This window comes from Lissotriton vulgaris, chromosome 11 (genome assembly GCF_964263255.1).
Source record: "Lissotriton vulgaris chromosome 11, aLisVul1.2, whole genome shotgun sequence".
Classification (NCBI taxonomy): Eukaryota; Metazoa; Chordata; class Amphibia; order Caudata; family Salamandridae; genus Lissotriton; species Lissotriton vulgaris.
Window position 1 is genome coordinate 1,005,247,344 of NC_141699.1, and position 20,074 is coordinate 1,005,267,417.

Here is a 20,074-nt window from a genome sequence, read left to right on the forward strand (position 1 = left end):
CTGGATTCAAGCTGGCCTGGCTGAAGAAGGGTGACGTACCCTGAAACCGGTCCCAGGATGCTTGTTTCCGGTCCGGGGAGGACGTGGCCTGGCATTTCGGTCTGGACATTTCCCATGGGGCACACAGTCAAGACTGATTTGCATGTGGCTGGGTCCAAACTGGGGTGGCGTAGTGGGCAAAATAACTACGGATTTAACCCAGATCTTTTGACTGAGGGAGAATGATTGCATTGTCAGCATTCCGTCCATCATTTGTTTGCTGTAACACTCAACCAGCAGGAACATTTTTTAAATCTCCGGCTGGGTGGGAGCAAACATGCCTTTTCTGCCTGCAGCAGCATGTCCAGGGAAGTCATGTTTCCCAGGGAAACATATATTGCTCCCGCTCTGAGGGAGCAGGCATAAACAGCTGCTTCCTCTGGGCAGTAGCAAGGCTGTCTCCCATAGTATGCGGGGAGCTGGCAGGGCCAGCAGGGGCCCTGGGACTCCTCCAGCAGCCTCAAACTAGAGGTTTGCTGGTGCCCCAGGTGAGCACCGGGGCACCCACTTCTGGCCCCAGGGGATGGGGTCACCAAGGCCTAATACAGCTCAGGAAGGGGGCCAGCGCCACCCCCTTCCTTTTTTATTGCATTTGGCCCCAGGGGACATGTCCCCATGGCATAATAAAGCTTAAATGGGGTCTGTGTGCCCGCTCTCCTTTTTTATTGGCTTCGGACCTAGGGGAGGGGTTTCCCAGGGCCTAATAAGGCTTGGGGAGGGGGGCCACACGCCCCACTGCCTTTAATAATAAAATGTGGGCTGGTTGACAGGATCCCCAAGGCTATTAAGACTTTGGGGGAAGGGCCACGTGTCTACCTCCCCAATTTTCTGGCATCCAGCCCCAGGGTATGGAGTCCCGGGGGGCTATTACTGCTCCATCCCCTATGATTATTGGGTAGCCCCAGGGGATGGGGTCCCTGGGGCCTCTTAAGGGTCAGGAAGAGGGGCCACATGCCCCACTCCCCTAACATAAATATGTTTGGCCTCATGGGATGGGATCTCCGGGACATCTTAAGGCTTGAGGAGGGGGACCACACACTCCTCAATTTAGGGGAGGGGGGGGGGCAAAGCGCCCCCTCCTCTAAATGAAACGTTTTTGGCCCCAGGTAATGGGGTCCCCAGGGCCAAACATCTGCTGTAGCGCGGGGACACACTGTAGGTGTAACCAGGCACTTTACAAATAGATACATAAACAAATAAGAAGCTTGGGGGAGGCGCTTAAGGGAGCTAGCCGGCCTGCGGTCAACTCCTTTGGCTGTGTGCGGGGAGGAGTTGGCTTTATGTTTGGTAATATGATTTTACTTTGTTTTTTTTTTATAACCTAGGAATTCACTGAAAAAACAACGATTAAAGTGACGTTATAGTTAGGTGAAAATGTCAGTGCCAACTGGACATTTTGAGCTCACAAAATCACAGAAATTCACGATTTATAGTTAACATAACTTGCACCCTTGCCATGCACTGCTTATGACCTCACATATTACATCACTCATGACATGTTCTGTGACCTCATCAATGGCATCACTTATGACATCTCAAGTGGCATCACTGATGACACCATCCAAGCAACTTTTGTACACACTACTCTATAAAGTCGTATGGCATTAGAGATATGAAAGTAAGAAGAAAAGCTCAGAATAATAGGAAGCATCATTAATGCCATTATACATCCAACCCTCTTAGGTAAAGCAAGCTGTTATGTGCAACACTGAGCATATACCAGGCACGTCATGGGTAACGGAGCTCATCGTGACAATCAACCACACATAGACGGGTGACCCCTACAGCACACAGTGTTAAATCATTATACAACTGTTCTGAGAAAGCCAACTTCCTCCAGACTCTCTAGCCTTGTTACATAAGTAATGCCCCACCCTGAGAGCCTTTAGCCTGTATCAAACCCTTTACAGTTACCGTACCTTCCGTGAGAAATTAAGAAAATATGAATAGAAAAGTGGGTACTAGAAACAGTGTTGTGCCCTATGCAGAGTTTACCCTCTACCACGCTGTTGGCAGATAGCCAAACTGTAGAAATCAATTAATTCTGGTAGACAACTCTTGTAGTTCTAGTTTATTCTTCAAGTTACATCTTGGTAAATTCCAATGTAAGTCTTCATATAAGCCCCACCAGGAGCAGCCTCCTGGCTGCTCAGCCCATCTTCTCCAACAGCCCCACCTTCAAGCACAAACATCCATAACATTCCAAATGACATCATACAGCTAGAGCATCAGGCAGAGAACCAGGGCCAGGGAGATGCATTACATAAGAAGCAGATTACTACACTAACTCTCATGAAGCATATACCACAGATTAATAAACAGTATCTACTAAGAACAGTGTTCACTTTTACAAATAAAACCTCTACAAAAAGAAACTACTCACTGTAATCACCCAAGGCCTGAAGGTGCTAAAGGTTTTACTACCCACACCCTTTATGCACTCGTTATACTCTGCTGTAAATGTTATAGATTGATCAGCTTTGGTGGCTTATCAAGCACTTGTACATGGGCAAGTATCTGTCTTATATCGAAATGATCACGCTGAGATGATTCCCTTAAAATACTCAATGGTGCTTACAATGCTTAGTATTTACTACTTACGGTCATTGCACTATTGCATACAAGTTTTTGATTTTGATAACGTGCTTAATACCCTAAACACCAATTACCTATTAGGTGCTAAAACATATTGTAAACACCTACACCTATTCGCAGCAAAGAGGTCGTACAAATTAGGTAGGGAACTAGGATGATACCTGCCACTGTGCAAAGTATAAAACAAACCACCACGCTCAATGGATCATTTCATTAGTGGTGTCATCAGTGATCTCATTTGTGATGTAATAAATGATATCATAGAACATGTCATGAGTGATGCAATATGTGAGGTCATAAACAGTGCATGGCGATGGAGCAAATTATAGTTAGCTCTGCTATCTACTGGTGATGGAGCAAATTATAGTTAGCTCTGCTATCTACTTGTGAATTTCTGTTTTTTTTTAGTTCAAAAAGGTATGTGGGCAGTGAAATTTTAACCTAACTGTAATGTCACTTCCACCTTTGTTTTTTTCAGTGAATTTCTAAGTTTTTTTTATACCTAACTAGTATGACACTTTAACCTTTGTTTTTTAGTGTGTGTGTGCGCGCGCGCATGTGTGTGTGTATATATATATACATATATATATATATATATAGAGAGAGAGAGAGAGAAAGAAGGAAATATGGATAGTGCAGGGATGCATTTTTGTAAATGTTTAGGGGAATATTTAGGCTATATTATTTAAAAAAATAAATGCAGAAACGTGTGATGTGGCTTTTACTGAAACATAAGAAGTAAGCTATAATATATTTTTAGTAGGGAAAGAGACCTGGAAAACTTTTACATAATGTGTGAAAAGATAATTGCACTGAAGTCATTTGCATCTTGTACTTTGCAGGCATTTTCAGATTTACTTAAAACAGGCCGCTTGACAGCAGAATGCACAGATGTTCGGCCATACATTGTGGATGGGCGTGTGTACCTGGCAGAGCTCTTCCATGGACTTCGGAAGCATTATTACTGGACACCAAGTTATGGAGAAGTGGACAACCCTATATGTAATTCCAGCCTAGCCATAATACAAGGTTCTCCGTGATGTATCTATCTATTTTTTGTATTTTACGTAATTATTTTTTCCAGTCAATATAGCCTATGAAATAGCCCATGGGGAATCATATATCTTAAATATGTCAGACATATTTTTAGAAACTTCAAGTTCTCTTACTTTAATGAACTGCAGAAACTATAAATGTAAGGATATTTTATGTGTTATTGACAGATGCAAGGGGCAGTCAACTGAAAAACGATTTTAAATATAAAACTGTTTATAATGAATATTTGTTTTCTTCTCTGTAGAAATCTGGAAATATGTTTTCAATAATGGCAAATGTCAAAAAGGAAATAAAATACACTTTCACGAATGGCTTTAAAGTTCCATGATGATACGATATTGTATTGTACATTGACGTTGCAAAGTTTATTTCTTCTAACAAGCATTTGCAATGCAATCGATCTTGCATTTGCGCAAGTTTAATCTATTGGCATTGTAAATGACAATGCCTTTTATTTATGTTTCAAAACCAACACGTAAATAAAAGGCTTTGTCATTTATAATGCCAATTGCTCAAATTCTTACAAATGTGAGACCTATTGCATTGTAAATGCTTGTTTTCATTGGCTGGTGGCAGTCAAAGGGTGATGGGTGCAAAAGGGGGAGGAAAGAGTTAAGTTTAAAAGGTAAATGGAGAGGGTCGGTTTAAATGAAAAGGGCTGTAGGAATCCTCCCGGGTGAGTTAAAAATAAAAACGTACTCCCTGCATTTTAAATAACAAGCATTTGTAACACATGGACAACGGGAGAGAGGAAGTGAGAGCAAAGCAAATGGCCAGCCTGTGAAGAATTGTGACCAAATGAGGGAGATAAGCTATGCGTGGCGTGGGGATGTTATGAGGACTGGAAGGCAGGGCCCCAGAAGAGAGACTCCGGATGCGAGGCGCTGTATGTTTTTTTTTTTATTTCAGTATTTTTTTATTGAAAATTATATTTACATGGTGGAATATGCTTGTCCTGTGGTGGCTGGTGCTCAGGGAAACAAAAGAGTGGAGTGGGTCAAGAGTGGGTGCATGGTGGGAGGCTGGCTGAGGGAAACGGAGATAACCCACCCCTAAACAAAGCTGATGCCTTTGGAGCGACGATGTGAAATGCAGACACCTCGCGTATTAAAAGTTTAGTAAACGGAAAGCCTACTATTTATTGTTGCCTTTGTTCGGCAGGCAGATGCAGTGGCCTGAGAATAATTGTGACAAACTAAAAAAACAATCCACATCGTGGTGTAATCCAGCAGCGCTTGGTTTGTTAACATAAAATATACATTACTTAAAACGCACAGTGTGCTGCGATGTAGGTCAAATAGGGTAGCTCATTAAAGAAAATAGTGCTCACAAAGTTATAATGCAGACCATGTAATGACACAAGTAAAAAGTCCAGTCGTTATGGAAGGTTACATATGCAGACAATGCGGTACCAAGGAGGGACTAACAAGCCAAATAAGGAATTGGAGGCCAGCGTTTAAGAAGGACAATGACACAAGCCAATAAAAAATATGGCCGGGGCTTCAAAGCCATGCTCCACTACTGCATGCCTCGCAGCAGTGTACTCGCTGCCCTGGCTCCACCTCTAACAAGCATTTGCAATGCAATAGGTCTCGCATTAGGAAAGTTTGAGCTATTGGTATTGTAAATGACAAATTTTGTATTCATGTGTTGGTTTTGACAATCGCAAACTTAATAGCTTTGTCATTTACAATGCCAATAGTTTTAACTTTTGCAAATGTGACACCTATAGCATTTGTAATACAATATGTGTTGTATTTATGTGACTTAGATGTATTGATATTACAAACAACAATGGCATTTATTTATTTTTTAATAATTAATACAATTTATAATGGCAATAGCTTAAACTTTTGTGAAGATTATGTTCAGTGCATTTTATTGTGACGAAAATCCAAGAACAGAAGTGAAATATTAACATCTTTTTGTGACATTTGTAATAAAGCTTGAAACATTGAGAGAACAGATATGAACCAGTTGTTGATGAATGGTTGGAGAGATTGATGCTGTGGTGGTGCTAAGTGATGTTGTGGTGGCAACGAGAGGGAGAGAGCGAGAGGGAGAGCGAGAGGGAGCGAGAGGGAGAGCGAGAGGGAGAGCGAGAGGGAGCGAGAGGGAGCGAGAGGGAGCGAGAGGGAGAGCGAGAGAGAGCGAGAGAGGGAGAGAGAGAGGGAGGGAGCGAGAGGGAGCGAGAGAGAGCGAGAGGGGGAGAGAGAGAGGGAGAGAGAGAGGGAGAGAGAGGGAGAGAGGGAGAGAGAGGGAGAGAGAGGGAGAGAGAGAGGGAGAGAGAGAGGGGGAGAGGGAGGGAGAGAGCGGGAGAGAGAGAGGGAGAGAGAGAGAGGGAGAGAGAGAGAGAGAGGGAGAGAGAGAGGGAGAGAGAGGCAGGGAGAGGGAGAGAACAGAGGGAGACAGATGAGGGAGAAGAATGACAGAGGAGAAGGGCAGTGAGGGACAGAGAACACGGGCAGTGAGGGACAGAGGAGGGAGAAGGACAGTGAGGGACAGAGAACAAGGACAGTGAGTAACAGAGGAGGGAAAACAGACAGTGAGGGTCAGACAGTGAGGGTCAGAGGAGAGAGAAGTAGGTCAGTGAGAGACAGAGGAGGGTGAAGGACAGTGAGGGACTAAGGAGAGGAACAGTGAGCGACAGAAGAGGTAAAAGAAGGACAGTGAGTGACAGCGGATGGAGATCAAGGACAGTGAGTGACCGAGGACAGTGAGCGACAGAGGAGGGAGAAGAGAGACAGTGAGGAACAGATGAAGGAGAAGAGAGACAGTGAGGGACAGGGGAGAGAGAAGGACAGTGAAGAACAATGGAGACTAAGGACAGTGAGTGACAGAGGAGGGAGAAGACAGCGTGAGGCGCACACAAGAAATGTGACACGAGGGAAAACTAACGAAAACATGGTGCAGGGGGTACAGTGCACGAGTTTCTAAATCCCAAGAAGAATTACCGTTCGCCTGTTTAGGTCATACTTAGAATTAAATGAAAGTGCAGCGACATGCAAGGGAACTCCTGCCAAAAGGTCTTCTAAAATACTCCTCCAGTGACTGGTATAACGGTCATACTAACATTGTAGTATTTAATGTGAAGTAGTGTGGCTCACTGGTTAGAGGCGGCAGACCCGAGAGCAGAGGACGGCCCGGGACCAGGGTTCGATTCCCGACGCGGCAGGTTTCTGGACCAGGGTCAGCGGACTCGATAATTCTCTCGCCTCGGTGCCCACTCTGATCAGCGATCACACTCGGCAACTCTGGGCATTAGCTTGCCTCATCTTCACTAACGGCCCCACCAGACCGCCGGGGATGCCTGGTCTCACCCTGGAGATACCCATTAAGGGACCATCTCTCAGGGAAGCCAGGAAGGGTTTCGCAGCAGTCGAAGCGCCAGGACACCTACGGGTAGCAGTGCGCTATATAAATGCCTATACATTTAATCACTGTGATTCTTTAAACATGCAGTAGGTGCTCATATTGTTATTATCTCATTTATAGCAATAAGAAGAGTACAGTAAAACAAAAAACAGTTTCAACGAAAGTTAAAAGGTGAGGGCGGTGGGGTTCCGCTTGCACCGAGCGAAACTCCGGTGAAGATGAGGATGGGTGTCTGCGTGGGGCACATCCTCAGGCACAGACTGACACCGGCTCATTCTCTCGGAGTACCGAAACATCCACGTGGGCGCCCCTCCATAGCGCTAAGAGCCAGCTCTTGTGAACAGCGCCCACAGTATGACGAGCTCCACAGAACGCCTTTGGAATGCACTCACGAGTGTGGCGCCTAACAAAAAATATAGCGCTCAGAGTCACAGTGTGGGATACTGATAGAGCAAAGGAAATGCAGACAACAGGTGGGGGCTGGAGCATGGTGAACACGGCGGGAAGGGGGGCAGGAGCATAGTGAACACGACCAGAAGGGGGGCAGGATCAAAGTAGAAAACTGCAAAAGAAAATACAGCGGGAGAGCTGCTGGAGCAAAGGAACGGCAGACAACGGGAGGGGCGGGAGGGGCGGGAGCATAGTGAACACGGCCGGAAGGGGGGGCAGGTGCAAAGTAAAACAACAGTAGAATTAGGAAACAAAGAGTGCACTTAGGTACACCTGTTGTACACTGAACAGCACTTAGAAGCAAACCAGGACGGATATCTAACAGCAGTTCGCACAGCTCAGTTCTGAAACCTGCAGCTCTGCTGAAATAGTGTTATTCTGCACATAATGAGAAAGGAAAGTGACGCTTCTGATAGATACATCTGCCGTGTGGATTCCTCACCTTGTGAATATCCCCCTTGCGTCAGCAACGTTCGGAAAATTCTTCGTAGCACACCGGCGTGGACGACGTCATAGGAGCACGGCTTCGCGCGCGACTCCGTCTGACGTCACCGACTCCACATAAGGCCCACGTCGGCGTGATGACGTCAGTTCCCTTTTTTCCGCGTCGTCGACGCTAACGGTTTCTGGGATCTTCTGCGATACTTTTGTATCTATTCGCTGTTTAGCTGTTATTGTTTCTCTGTCGGATTTCGCTTCATCGCCGGAGATGTCGTCGAGGAAGACAGGTTTCAAACAGTGTGGTTCCTGCTCCCGGATGATGTCGATCACCGATCCGCATCCCGACTGTCTATGGTGTCTTGGTTCGGGACACGATGTCAAGAACTGTTGTTCCTGTGACAAGATGAACCCCAAAGCCTTGCGTGAGCGGGAGGCGAAGCTTCTGCTCGCTAAGGTGAAGGAAAGGGAAGCCGGAAGGTCTTCGAGGTCAGTGTCCAGGCGCTCGAAGTCGAGACAACGGTCGCGGTCGAAGTCAAGGTCGGCTTCGAGGGCGAAGTCGAGGTCGGCTTCGAAGGCCAAGTCGAGGTCGAGAGAGAGATCAAGGTCCAGAGGGAGGTCGAGGTCCGGTTCCAAGTCGGCCTCGGGCCATGCTTCGGGCTCCTCGAGAAAGAAGCATAAGAGGAGTAAACATCACTCCAGACACCACTCTGGCAAGGAGTCTTCGGATTCGAGAAAGAAGTCGAGAAAACATCATAAGGACTTCGTGTCTCCTTCTCCAGCTCAATCTCACGTTGGTTCTCCAGTTCATGAGCCGGAACCGGATCTGGAGTCGCACCATTCATCGGTGCATGAAGAAGAGGTTTCTCGAGCACCGACTCCGGTTGTGGAGCCTGAAGAACAAGAGGGCCAGGGTGCGCCTTTGCCGGATCAGCCTCCTTCGGAGCGGCTGTTGGGTTCGTACCCACCCTTTCCAGGTCCAGGTCAGGATCCCTCGCAGTTTTTAAACGCCATGTTTGGTGTTTACTCGAGGGCGATGTACCCCGCTGGTGCGCCTATGGGTCCCATGGGTCCTTTGTCTTTCAATTTGGGTGTGCCCCAGGCTTATGCCCCGGCCCCCTTTATGCCGTTTATGCCGACGCCTTGCACTCCTTGGCTCGGTACGGCGCCGCCGAGGTCGTCGACTTCGCATGCGGCTTCGCCGACTCCGGATCGGCCTCGGGTGGATTCGGATCGTGGCACTTCCCGTCCTCCGGCTCCTCGCTCGACGTCGGCTCCGGCGCCGTCGGAGTCGTTACCGGATCCATCGACTTCGGTCCGTATGGAGTGGTCGAGGCGCAGGGCACAACGCCTCTTGGAGGAGAAGGAGTTTGTGGACTCCGAGGTTGAGGAAGGAGAGTTGCATGAGGGGGATTGTTTTGAGGACCTTCAGGATGCAAGTGGCTTGGAACTTTCTCCTGAATGGGGTTTGCCAACCGTTTCTGACACACCATCTAAGGACTTGGCACCCTATCATTTCGTCATAAAGAAGGCTGCAGAGTTGCTAGGCTTGACTTTGCCCACAGTTGAATACAAGCCTAACATCCTTACGGAAGTGTTGCATTCGCCCTCTTCAATTGTGGAGCCTACGCTTCCTTTTACGGATGCATTGACTGAACCGATAAAGGAGGTCTGGAAGAGGCCTTTATCTGCTCCTGCAGTTTCCAGGTCAGTGGCAAGGCGTTACAGGGTGGCTCCTGATGACCCTGAATTTCTTTCCACGCATCCTGCACCGGAGAGTCTGGTAGTGCAGGCCGCCTGTTCCAGCAGGGCTGCGGGTTCTTTCCCTCAGGTGCCAGCAGACAAGGACTCAAAAAAACTGGACCAGTCTGCTAAAAAGATTTTCTCCTCGGGTAGCATGGCCTTGAAGTCCACCAATGCTACTTGCCTCTTGGGGAGATACGTTCACGCGTTGATGGACTCTGTCAAACAGCTTTCTGCTAAGCTTCCAGAGGACGATAAGAAGAATTTTAACGAGGTGGTCGCTGATACTCAGGCTGCAGCTCGTATGGTTATACAGAGTGGTATGGACACGGCGGACTCTGTTGCCAGAATTATGGGCTCCACTGTGGCTACAAGAAGGGCCGCATGGCTTAAGTCTTCCGATTTTTCTTCTGACGTTCAGTCTACTCTGTTGGACTTACCGTTTGATGGGACAGGTCTCTTTGGGAAGAAGGCTGACGTAGCTCTGGAGAGATTCAAAGACAGTCGGGCTACGGCGAAGTCTTTGGGCCTTCAGACGAGGGGCTCTGCGACTAGAAAGTATAGGGGTTTTGGCAGACCCAATTTTCGTCCCTACAATCAAGGACAGCAGCAGCAGCAGCAGCGCCAGAATCCTCTGTATAAATCCTACAGAGGAAAGCAAAGGGGCCGTGGTCGTGGGCGCCAGGTCTCCTCCTCCTCCTCCTCTTCCTCTAATAGCCAACCCCCTCCCCCTGCAGCAAAGCAGCCCTAGATCTGCCATTCTGGATCATGTGGCTCCGGTGGGGGGTCGGCTTACTCATTTTCTACGGGATTGGGAATCGGTTACATCGGATCTTTGGGTTCTCAATCTCGTAGAAAATGGGTATGCACTTCCTTTCCAGGAGTTCCCTCCCAATTACCCTCCTTGCCAGGGTTTTTGTTCGGAGGACCACCTTGTTCGCTTGCAGGAAGAAGTCCTGGCTTTGTTCAAGAAAGGTGCGATAGAGGTGGTTCCAGAGCAGGAAAAGGGTCAGGGATGCTACTCCCGGTATTTCCTGATCCCCAAGAAGGATGGCAGGTTACGTCCAATCCTGGACCTCAGGATTTTGAATCTCTATCTCAAGCAGGAGAAATTCAAAATGCTCACTCTTGCGCAGGTTCTTCAAGCGCTGTTGGAAGAAGACTGGATGGTGTCGATCGACTTGCAGGATGCGTATTTTCACATCCCGATCCTGAAGTCGCACAGGAAGTATCTCCGTTTTACGGTGGGATCGCAACACTACCAGTTTGCGGTCCTTCCGTTTGGTCTTACTACTGCGCCTCGAGTTTTCACCAAGGTGATGGCAGTGGTGGCTGCACATCTCAGGAGGTCGGGGATACCTGTATTCCCGTATCTGGACGACTGGCTGATCAAAGCGGAGTCGCCCGAGAAGGTGCTTCATCACCTGCAAGAAACATCGCAGCTGTTGTTCAGGTTGGGTTTTTCAATAAATGTGCCCAAATCTCACCTGGTGCCCTCCCAGCGCAACCTGTTCATAGGTGCGGTACTGGACACTACTATATGTCGTGCATTCCCTCCTCCGCAAAGGATTCGCGACATACAGGAAATGATTCCTTTATTTCACAATGGAGCGGTTGTTCCGGTCCTGAAGGTCCTTCGCCTGCTCGGTCTGATGGCTTCTTGCATTCTCCTGGTCAACCATGCACGCTGGCACATGAGGGCACTCCAGTGGTGCCTCCGCAGGCAGTGGTATCAACACAACGGAGATCTCGGGGAGTCAGTGAAGATCTCCAGAGAAACTGCGGCGGATCTGTCTTGGTGGGGCGTGGAAGGCAATCTGTCTCAAGGAAAGCCTTTTCAGCTTCCTCCATCGGTGGCCACGGTGATAACGGATGCATCCACTCTAGGGTGGGGTGCTCATCTGGGGGATCTGGAGGTCAAGGGTCTTTGGTCTCCAGAGGAAAAGTTGCTTCACATCAACCTTCTAGAGTTGCGGGCGATACGTTTGGCGCTCAAGGCCTTCCTCCCTTCCCTTCGCGGTCAGTCGATCCAAGTCCTGACGGACAACACGACCGCGATGTGGTACATCAACAAGCAGGGAGGAGTGGGGTCGCAGTGTCTCTGCAGAGAGGCTCTGCGTCTCTGGTCCTGGGTTCAGGACCACCAGATTTGTCTGATGGCAAATCATCTGGCCGGAGTTCTGAACGTACGTGCGGACAGTCTCAGCCGGCAGTTCTCTGCCGACCACGAGTGGAGGCTTCACCCGGAGGTTGTTCGTTACGTCTTTCAGATGTGGGGGACTCCTCGGGTGGACCTGTTTGCCACTTGCGAGAATGCTCACTGCCCGTCATTCTGCAGTCTCCAGTATCCGATGCAAGGAGCATTGGGGGACGCGTTTCAGTTGAGCTGGAGAGGTCAGCTCCTTTACGCGTTTCCTCCCATACCCTTGATTCCTCGGGTTCTGAGGAAGATTCGCCAAGACCGGGCCCAAGTCATTTTGGTCGCCCCGGATTGGCCAAGAAGGGTGTGGTACACAGATCTTCTCCACCTCTCCTCTCACCCGCCGCTCCGTCTCCCTCTCAGGGCAGACCTCCTCTCTCAGATGGAGGGGCAGGTTCTACACCCCCACCTCCAGACATTACACCTTCATGCATGGAGATTGAACGGGGCAATCTGAACTCTTTCTCTCTCCCTAACGATGTGGTGGATGTCATACTTTCTGCCAGGCGTGACTCCACCAAGTCCATTTATTCGTATAGGTGGAATAAGTTTGTGTCTTGGTGTAGGGAGAGGGATGTTGACCCGTTAAAGGCTCATTTGTCTGATATTTTGTTGTTTGCTCTTTCTCTGGCACGGCAGGGGTTTGCTGTTGCCACTGTCAAGGGTTACCTTTCGGCTTTATCGGCATTCCTCTGCTTGCCGGATCAGCCCTCTCTTTTTAAATCACCTGTGGTTTTAAGATTTTTGAAGGGGCTCACTAATAAGTTCCCTCCTTCTCCCTTTATTGTTCCACATTGGGACTTGAATCTTGTGTTAATCTATCTGATGGGTTCGCCGTTTGAACCCTTACACAAGTGTCCGATGAGGCTTCTTTCTTTTAGGACGGTCTTCTTAGTTGCAATTACCTCGGCAAGGAGGGTAAGTGAGCTTCAAGCTCTTAGTTCCAAGCCCCCGTTTTTGTCCATCCATGCTGAAAGAATGGTTCTTAGGACCAGGGCTGCTTTTCTGCCTAAGGTGGTTACTCCCTTCCACCTAGGTCAATCCACTACCCTTCCTACCTTTAATCCTCCCCCACACCCTTCCAAGGAGGAGGAGAGGCTTCATCGCCTGGACCCGAAGAGAGCGGTTAGCTTCTATCTTGATAGGACTAAAGACTATCGAATAGACGATCAGCTCTTCGTGGGTTTTGCTGGCTGCAAGAAGGGCAGAGCGGTGCACAAGCGCACACTTTCCAGATGGATTATCCTGTGCATCAAGATTTGCTACTCTCTGGCGGGTAAGGACCCTCCTGAGGGTATTAGAGCTCATTCAACTAGAGCAAAGTCTGCTACTTCTGCATTGTCTAGGGGTGTTCCTGTTGAGGACATTTGCAGGGCCGCGACTTGGGCTTCCCTCCACACTTTTGCAAAGCACTACTGCTTGGATGCTGAGGTGAGGAGGGACGGCCACTTCGCGCGCTCTGTTCTCCAAGATTTCCTGGTGTAGCAGAGTGGACACCCTCCTCCGGGAGTGGGGACTGCTGTGGGAATCTATTCACAAGGTGAGGAATCCACACGGCAGATGTATCTATCAGAAGAACAAGTTACTTACCTTCGGTAACGCTTTTTCTGGTAGATACTATATCTGCCTGTGGATTCCTCACTGACCCACCCGCCTCCCCGTTGTCCACTCTGCTATACCTGGTGTTATGTGCAAATGTAATTATGATTTTATCTGATTTTGTATAGTTTTGCACTTTGAATGCATTTGTTTTGCATGTACTGTGTACATTGTGTATATATATATATATATGTACTTGTTGGTCCGTCCGGGTGCCTCGAAGGCACGGAAAAAAGGGCGGAACTGACGTCATCACGCCGACGTGGGCCTTATGTGGAGTCGTTGACGTCAGACGGAGTCGCGCGCGAAGCCGTGCTCCTATGACGTCGTCCACGCCGGCGTGCTACGAAGAATTTTCCGAACGTTGCTGACGCAAGGGGGATATTCACAAGGTGAGGAATCCACAGCCAGATATAGTATCTACCAGAAAAAGCGTTACCGAAGGTAAGTAACTTGTTCTTTAGGTACAAAAAGAGTCAGGGCTACTCCAAGCAGCATTGAATTGCGGAAGTGAGTTCTACAGCTGGAGACTATAGAAAACAGATATTTTTTTGATGGGTGTCCACTTACGGGTTTGGGCGTCTGAATGCAAGTGTTTTTTATTAACCCATTGTACCCTCGCGCTCACTCTCTCCCTACGCTTGAGAGCGCTTTGTTACCAGGCCGGTGCCCACCCGGCATTTTACCCGAGAGCACTTTATCTAATTATTTACGGGACCCGTTTTTAGGTCCTTTGCGAGTGCCCACCTCGCATATATAATTATATTTGAATTCGAGGGTGCTTACCCCTCTTGCCCCCGAAAGAAATCACCGCCGCAGCCCTGCTCCGTGAAAACCGGAAGTCAGGCACTTTTGGCCGAGACGTGGGCGGGGCCTGCAATCCGGCAGGAAGTCCTGCCCGCCGACGCCGAGGAAGAAGTGAAGCCGGCTGACTGATGGCCTCTCCGCAGCCCGGGGCTCCCATGAGTTGAGGAGAGTCCGGGGCTGCCAACAGCCAGAGTGTTGCGGGGCTCCCAGGTGCTGGAGGGAGCCCCGGAAGTGAGATCTTGCCCCCTGGTGCCACGACGAGACTGCCGCAGAGAGGAGCCCGATGCCCAGCAACAGCCCGGTGAGTGCCCGACCAGCGCTGCAGAGGAGACACGGAACACGCCGAAAGAGCCCGGTGAGTGGGAGGGGAGGGGGGTGTACGCGCGTGTGTCTGTGTGTGTTCAAATGTGTCTGTGTGTGTGCGCGTGGGTCTGCGTGTGTGTATGCAGTGTGTGTGTGTGCCTGTGTATGGCTGTGTATGTGCGCATGCGTGAGTGTGGAGTGTGTTCGCACATGGGAATGAGGCACGAGAGGGGCACGGAGACGTGCGCGCCCACGAGGTGAAATCTGCGCTCTGCGCTCGTGCACCCTCTCGTGTCCACATTACTAAATAAGGGTAACATTAGGTCTGAAGCAGACACCATCAATGCTCCCACATTGAGGGTAGGTCTGCTCGACCTAAAAAGGAGGTATTGGGTTTGGTGCATTGGATAGGAGATATACTCTAAACATAGTGCAGCAGTCTTTCTTTGCTCAAGTAAGAAGTTTTGTGAAGAGTCTGAGAAAACACTTGATCACGTAAACTGTTTCTTCCCTTCACTGGAATCATTTGTCTTACAAAATGCAAGCTACTATTGGGCCCACTGGTTATTCCTTTAAGTGATATAAGCTGGAGGTCTGACAAGAAGGTTAAGCAATGAGCGAAAAACCATATGTCATCCACCTAGGAGTGACAGAATTTCGAACTCAAAAGGTCATGGTAGGAATGCGTGCAAGTTGTCTCACCAGTGGCAATTGCTCAGGGTAGCATTTCAACCCATCATTTTTGGGACAGTGTGGTCCAGAACATACTTAGAGATGTGGTATGGGTAAATAATTCAGAACTCAGTAATTTAACAAATAACATTCAATGTCAGTCAGTACGTGTTCTTTAAAAAGGAGAAATACTTTGATACGGATACAACTAAATACATTGCACAAAATTACAAATGTTTACAATACATCTGAAACAGACCGTAGTTATAGATTCCTTACCTTAGAATTACCCCCAGGCGTCAGACTGTATCCGGAGAAATTTTTTCGTAGCAGTACCCCTGCTGGTCGTTAGGTGGCATTGGTCAGCTCCGCGTTCATCGTCGGCATCGTGGTCGCCGGGATGACATTGCAGTGTCTACTTAGACACTGTCCCTGCGCTCTGACGTCAGTTCTTCCTTTTCCGTGCCAGCCAGTGCAGATCTGGAGAGAGCGTGCCCCCAGTCACTTTTTCACTAACTCTTTTTCAAATTTTGTCAACATCTTTTTTGAGTCTTGCGACTCCTGGTGCATGAGTGATGAGCAATCATTGGCCCGATTTCATGCCTTGTGACTCCTGTCACAAGTTGATATTGGTCACCTATTGAATTGAATTGAATTGAATTGAAAGTGGGTTTATAGAGCGCGTAGTAACCCGGAAGCATCCCAGCGCTAAAACCAAGACAGCAGAGTCAGAGGTGGTGACAGGGAAGATAGGGGGTTAGGGGAAGAGGTGGGTTTTCAGAAGTTTCCGGAATCGGCCACCAATCCGCACCTTGTGTGCCTTTGGTGTCTGGAGCGCGACCATGACTCGAAGTTGTGCTCAGACTGCCGGGCCCTGAAACCGTAGCCTTTTCAGGAGTGGTGCCGAAAGCTTTTGGAGGCCCGGCAGTCCGCCCTGCGCTGTTCGAGGTCCCAGTTGAGGGGAAGGTTGTGGGACCTGTCGCGGAGCCATCACCATTCGTTATTGAAGTCTTCGCAGTCGTCGGGTAAGTCGAAGCACAAGAAGAAGGCGAAGAAGCATCGTTGCTCTTCACCTTCTCCCCGTCCGTCGGCTCACGCGGTGCGGGACCTGGAGTGTTGCGCTCCCTGGCTCCGTTCTCGGAGCCCACTAGGACGACTCCACGCGTCCCTCCATTTCCAGGAGCCGGAGCATCCCCTGCCCAGCTTTGTGCATTTTACTAAACCCTCCACTCCATCTTTGGGCAGCCCGACTTCGCCGGCGCACCTCCGGGCCCCGCGGTCTCAGCTGGGGGCTTTGTGGCACCGCAGGGCCCCCATGGATCCAGTCCCCGGATCCGGATCGGTGCCAGTCGACCTCACTGTACCTTCCCCGGCTGAAATTCCAGTGGCGACGCCCCCGACACTGGCTTCGCCCCCAGCCGGCGTCGACCCCAGCCTCATCCCGACTTGGACACAGCACCGGACCGACGGAGGTACCGGCGCTGGCGGGTACTTTTGTCCCACTGTTTATCCCTGGTATTCCTTACCGCCCTGAGTGGCAGCCAGTGGATGGTGAGGAGGAATGGGAGGGGTCTGTTGACCCTCTTGCAGACCAACTTGAAGAGCCGGACTGGAGAGAGGAGTTGGGTGATGCCAGTGGTCTGGATAACTCCCCAGTCCTTGGTATGCTTTCTCCCCCTACCGTGGCTATGGAGGAGGGAGCCTCCTATGCTGTGGTGTTGCGTTGGGCGGCTGAGGCTCTTGGCCTCGAGCTTCCTACGGTGGCTGAAAGAACAAAATTCCTGACTGAGGTGCTTTAGCCGGCAGCAGCCTCTTCGGAGCCCCTGCTGCCTTTTAATGAGGCCCTCACTGACATCCTTCTGGGCACTTGGTCCAAGCCCAGCACAGGGGCTGCTGTGGACAGGATGATTGCCCCACGCCACCTTCCGGCCCCGGGTGACCCGCTTTTCCTCTCCCAACACCCTACCCGCGAGCGCTTGGTGGTCCTAGCCTCAACCTCAAAAGGCGCATTCCCTACAAATCCCCCAGATAGGGAATCCAAGAAGCTGGACCATCTTGGGAAGAAGATGTTTTTTCCGCCAGCTTAGGACTGCGGTCAGTGAACACTGCATGTCTCTTGGGCTGTTACACACACACTGTGTAGGACACGGTTGCGCAAGTGCTACCACAGTCCACGGAGGAGGCCTTGGCCGTGCTCACCCGCGCTGTAGCAGAGGGTCGAGATGCAGCAAAGTTCACCATCCGGTGTGGCTGGATACCGCCGACTCGCTGGGTAGAACTATTTAAATGTCAGTAGCCCTAAGGCGCTAAACCTGGCTGAAGTGCACTGGCTTCTCTGGGTATGTCCAATTGACTCTTTTGGATATGACTTTTGATGGTCGTCGTCTGTTTGGCAAAAAAGCGACAACGCGCTCAAGTGTTTCAAGGACTCTAGGGCTAAGGCCAGATCCTTGGGCTTCGCTGCCACCTCACCCCCCCATGCCCCCATGCAGTCTGCCTTTTGCCCCTTTTGTGGCTACCGAAGGGGTACCCTACCATGTTCTGCTCAGAGCCACAGGCCTGGGCAAGCTACCCAGCCTCTGTACTGCCGGGGAAGTGGGACCCAGTGTTGTGGGTCTGGGGGCCTGCAGGTGGGCCAGTCCACCAATGCCCCCCCTGAAGCAGCCTCCAAGCCTTCCTAGTCTGATTTTTCAGGGCCACCAGTTGCCAGTGGGCGGCAGGATCCGCCATAACCTCCCCCACGTGCGCATCATCACGTCGGACAGGAGGGTTTTGAAAATAGTCCAAAGGGGCTGCTCCCTCCCCTTCAAGACTACCCCTCCCTCCATGCCACCAACATCCCATTGCATGTCGGCGGATCATTTGGCCCTTCTCCGTCAGGAAGTTACGGCTATCTTGGCCAATGGAGCTATCCAACGTGTTCCTGTGCCAGAAGTAGGTAGAGTTTGCTACTCAGACTACTTTTTGGTACCCAAGATGGACAAAGGCCTGCGTCCTATCTTAGACCCCAGGGACGTCAACCACTTCATCTGGAAGGAGAAGTTCAAGATGTTAGCCTTGGCTCAGGTCTTATCTGCCCTCAACCCTGGAGACTGGATGGTAGCGTTGGACTTGCAGGACGCCTACTTTCACATCCCCATCCTGCCTGCCCACCGATGTTACCTACTGTTCACGGTAGGCCACGAGCCTTTTCAGTTTACCGTGCTCTCCTCTGACCTTACCAGCGACCCTCGGGTGTCCACGAAAGTGATGGCGGTGGTCGCAGCTCATCTGCACAGATCAGGGGTTAGAGTCTTCCCCTATCTCGACGACTGGCTGTTGAAGGCGGGCTCACCCCAGGCTGTCTTCTCCCACCTCCTGACTACAGCGGACCTCCTGCATTAATTGGGATTCACAATCAACATGCTGAAGTCGCACCTTATTCCCTCTCAGAAGCTCCTTTTCATCAGAGCAGTTCTGGACACATCGCAGTTTAAGGTCTATCCTCCCGATCAGCGAGTCCAGGATATTCAGGCTATGATGCCAATATTTCAGCCTCTATCCAAATTTCGGTGAGAATGACCCTGAGGCTGCTGGGCCTCAGGGCCTCCTGCATCCTATTGGTGGATCATGCCAGATGGCACATGCGGGCTCTGCATTGGGACCTGAAGTTCCAGTGGGTGCAGCATCAGGAGAATCTTTCCGATGTCATCCAGATTTCGGAGGGGACTGTACGTCAGCTGCAGTGGTGGCTGATCCCTCTACCTTCCCCAACCAGAGTTCACAGTGGTGACAGATGTGTCACACCTGGGATGCGGCAGCCACATGAGCGAGGCGGAAATCAGCGGTCTCTGGCGGACTCCGGGCTCCACATCAACCTTCTGGAGCTTTGGGCAATCACTCTTGCACTGAAGACATTCTTCCTTCTGTCAGGGGAAGAGTAGTGCAGATGTTCACGGACAACACCACCACAAAGCGGTACTGCAACAAACAGGGCGGGTGGTTGGTTCAACACCTGGCATGTTCCCTGAACGCCAGGAAAGACGAACTCAGCCACCGGTGCATGATGGATCACAAATGGTGTCTTCACTCCGAGGTGTTTAAAGGACTCTTTCAGCAGTTGATTAGATCTGTTCGCCACCAAAGAGAACGCACAATGTCAGCAGTTCTGCGCATTGTAGTTTCTAAGGCGGCACTTGCTCAGTGACGCTTTTCATCACGAGTGGAGTTGCGGCTTGCTGTATGCCTTTCCGCCTGTACCACTTCTTCCATGAGTACTGAAGAAGATCAAGCGTGACCGGGCCCAAGTTATTCTTGTGGCTCCAGACTGGGCACAAAGCATCTGGTACCCCGTGCTCTTGAGCATGGCCATCGATCTTCCGATCAGACTGCCTCTTCTGGATGATCTTCTGTCGCAGCAGCAGGGGACGGTCCTCCACCGAACCTTTCCAGCCTCCACCTCTTTGCGTGTAGATTGAGCAGCAACAGTTGACAGCTTTTGACCTTCCTCCCGAAGTCTGCAATGTCGTCGTGGCAGCCAGGCGTCCCTCCACTAAAATGGTGTACGCCTGTAGATAAAACAAATTTGTGTCATGGTGCACGGCATAGGCTGTGGATCCCCTTTCTGCCACTATTTCAGCGGTTCTCCTCTTCATTCTTTCTTTCTTTCGCCCAGCAGGGCTCTGCTCTGGGCACTCTTAAGGGCTATCTTTCAACCATTTCGGCCTTTCTTCACCTTCCCGTTTAGCCTTCTCTTTTCAAGTCCCCTATTGTAAATAGATTCCTGAAGGGCATTACTCATCTATTTTCTCCTTCTCC

The 20,074-nt window shown here is 50.1% G+C and overlaps 1 protein-coding gene across 6 annotated transcripts in view; it reads left to right on the forward strand.

The window, feature by feature from the left end:
• The window catches only part of LRRC34 (leucine rich repeat containing 34), a 327,003-nt gene extending 323,004 nt beyond the window's left edge, over positions 1 to 3,999 (forward strand). For all 6 annotated transcript variants that reach the window (XM_086944309.1, XM_086944310.1, XM_086944306.1 and 3 more), the window contains one exon: positions 3,477 to 3,999. In XM_086944309.1, coding sequence (XP_086800435.1) covers positions 3,477 to 3,674 — 198 coding nt within the window. In that variant the 3' untranslated portion in view covers positions 3,675 to 3,999. The remainder of the gene's footprint in view (positions 1 to 3,476) is intronic.
• The last annotated feature ends 16,075 nt before the right edge of the window (positions 4,000 to 20,074 follow it).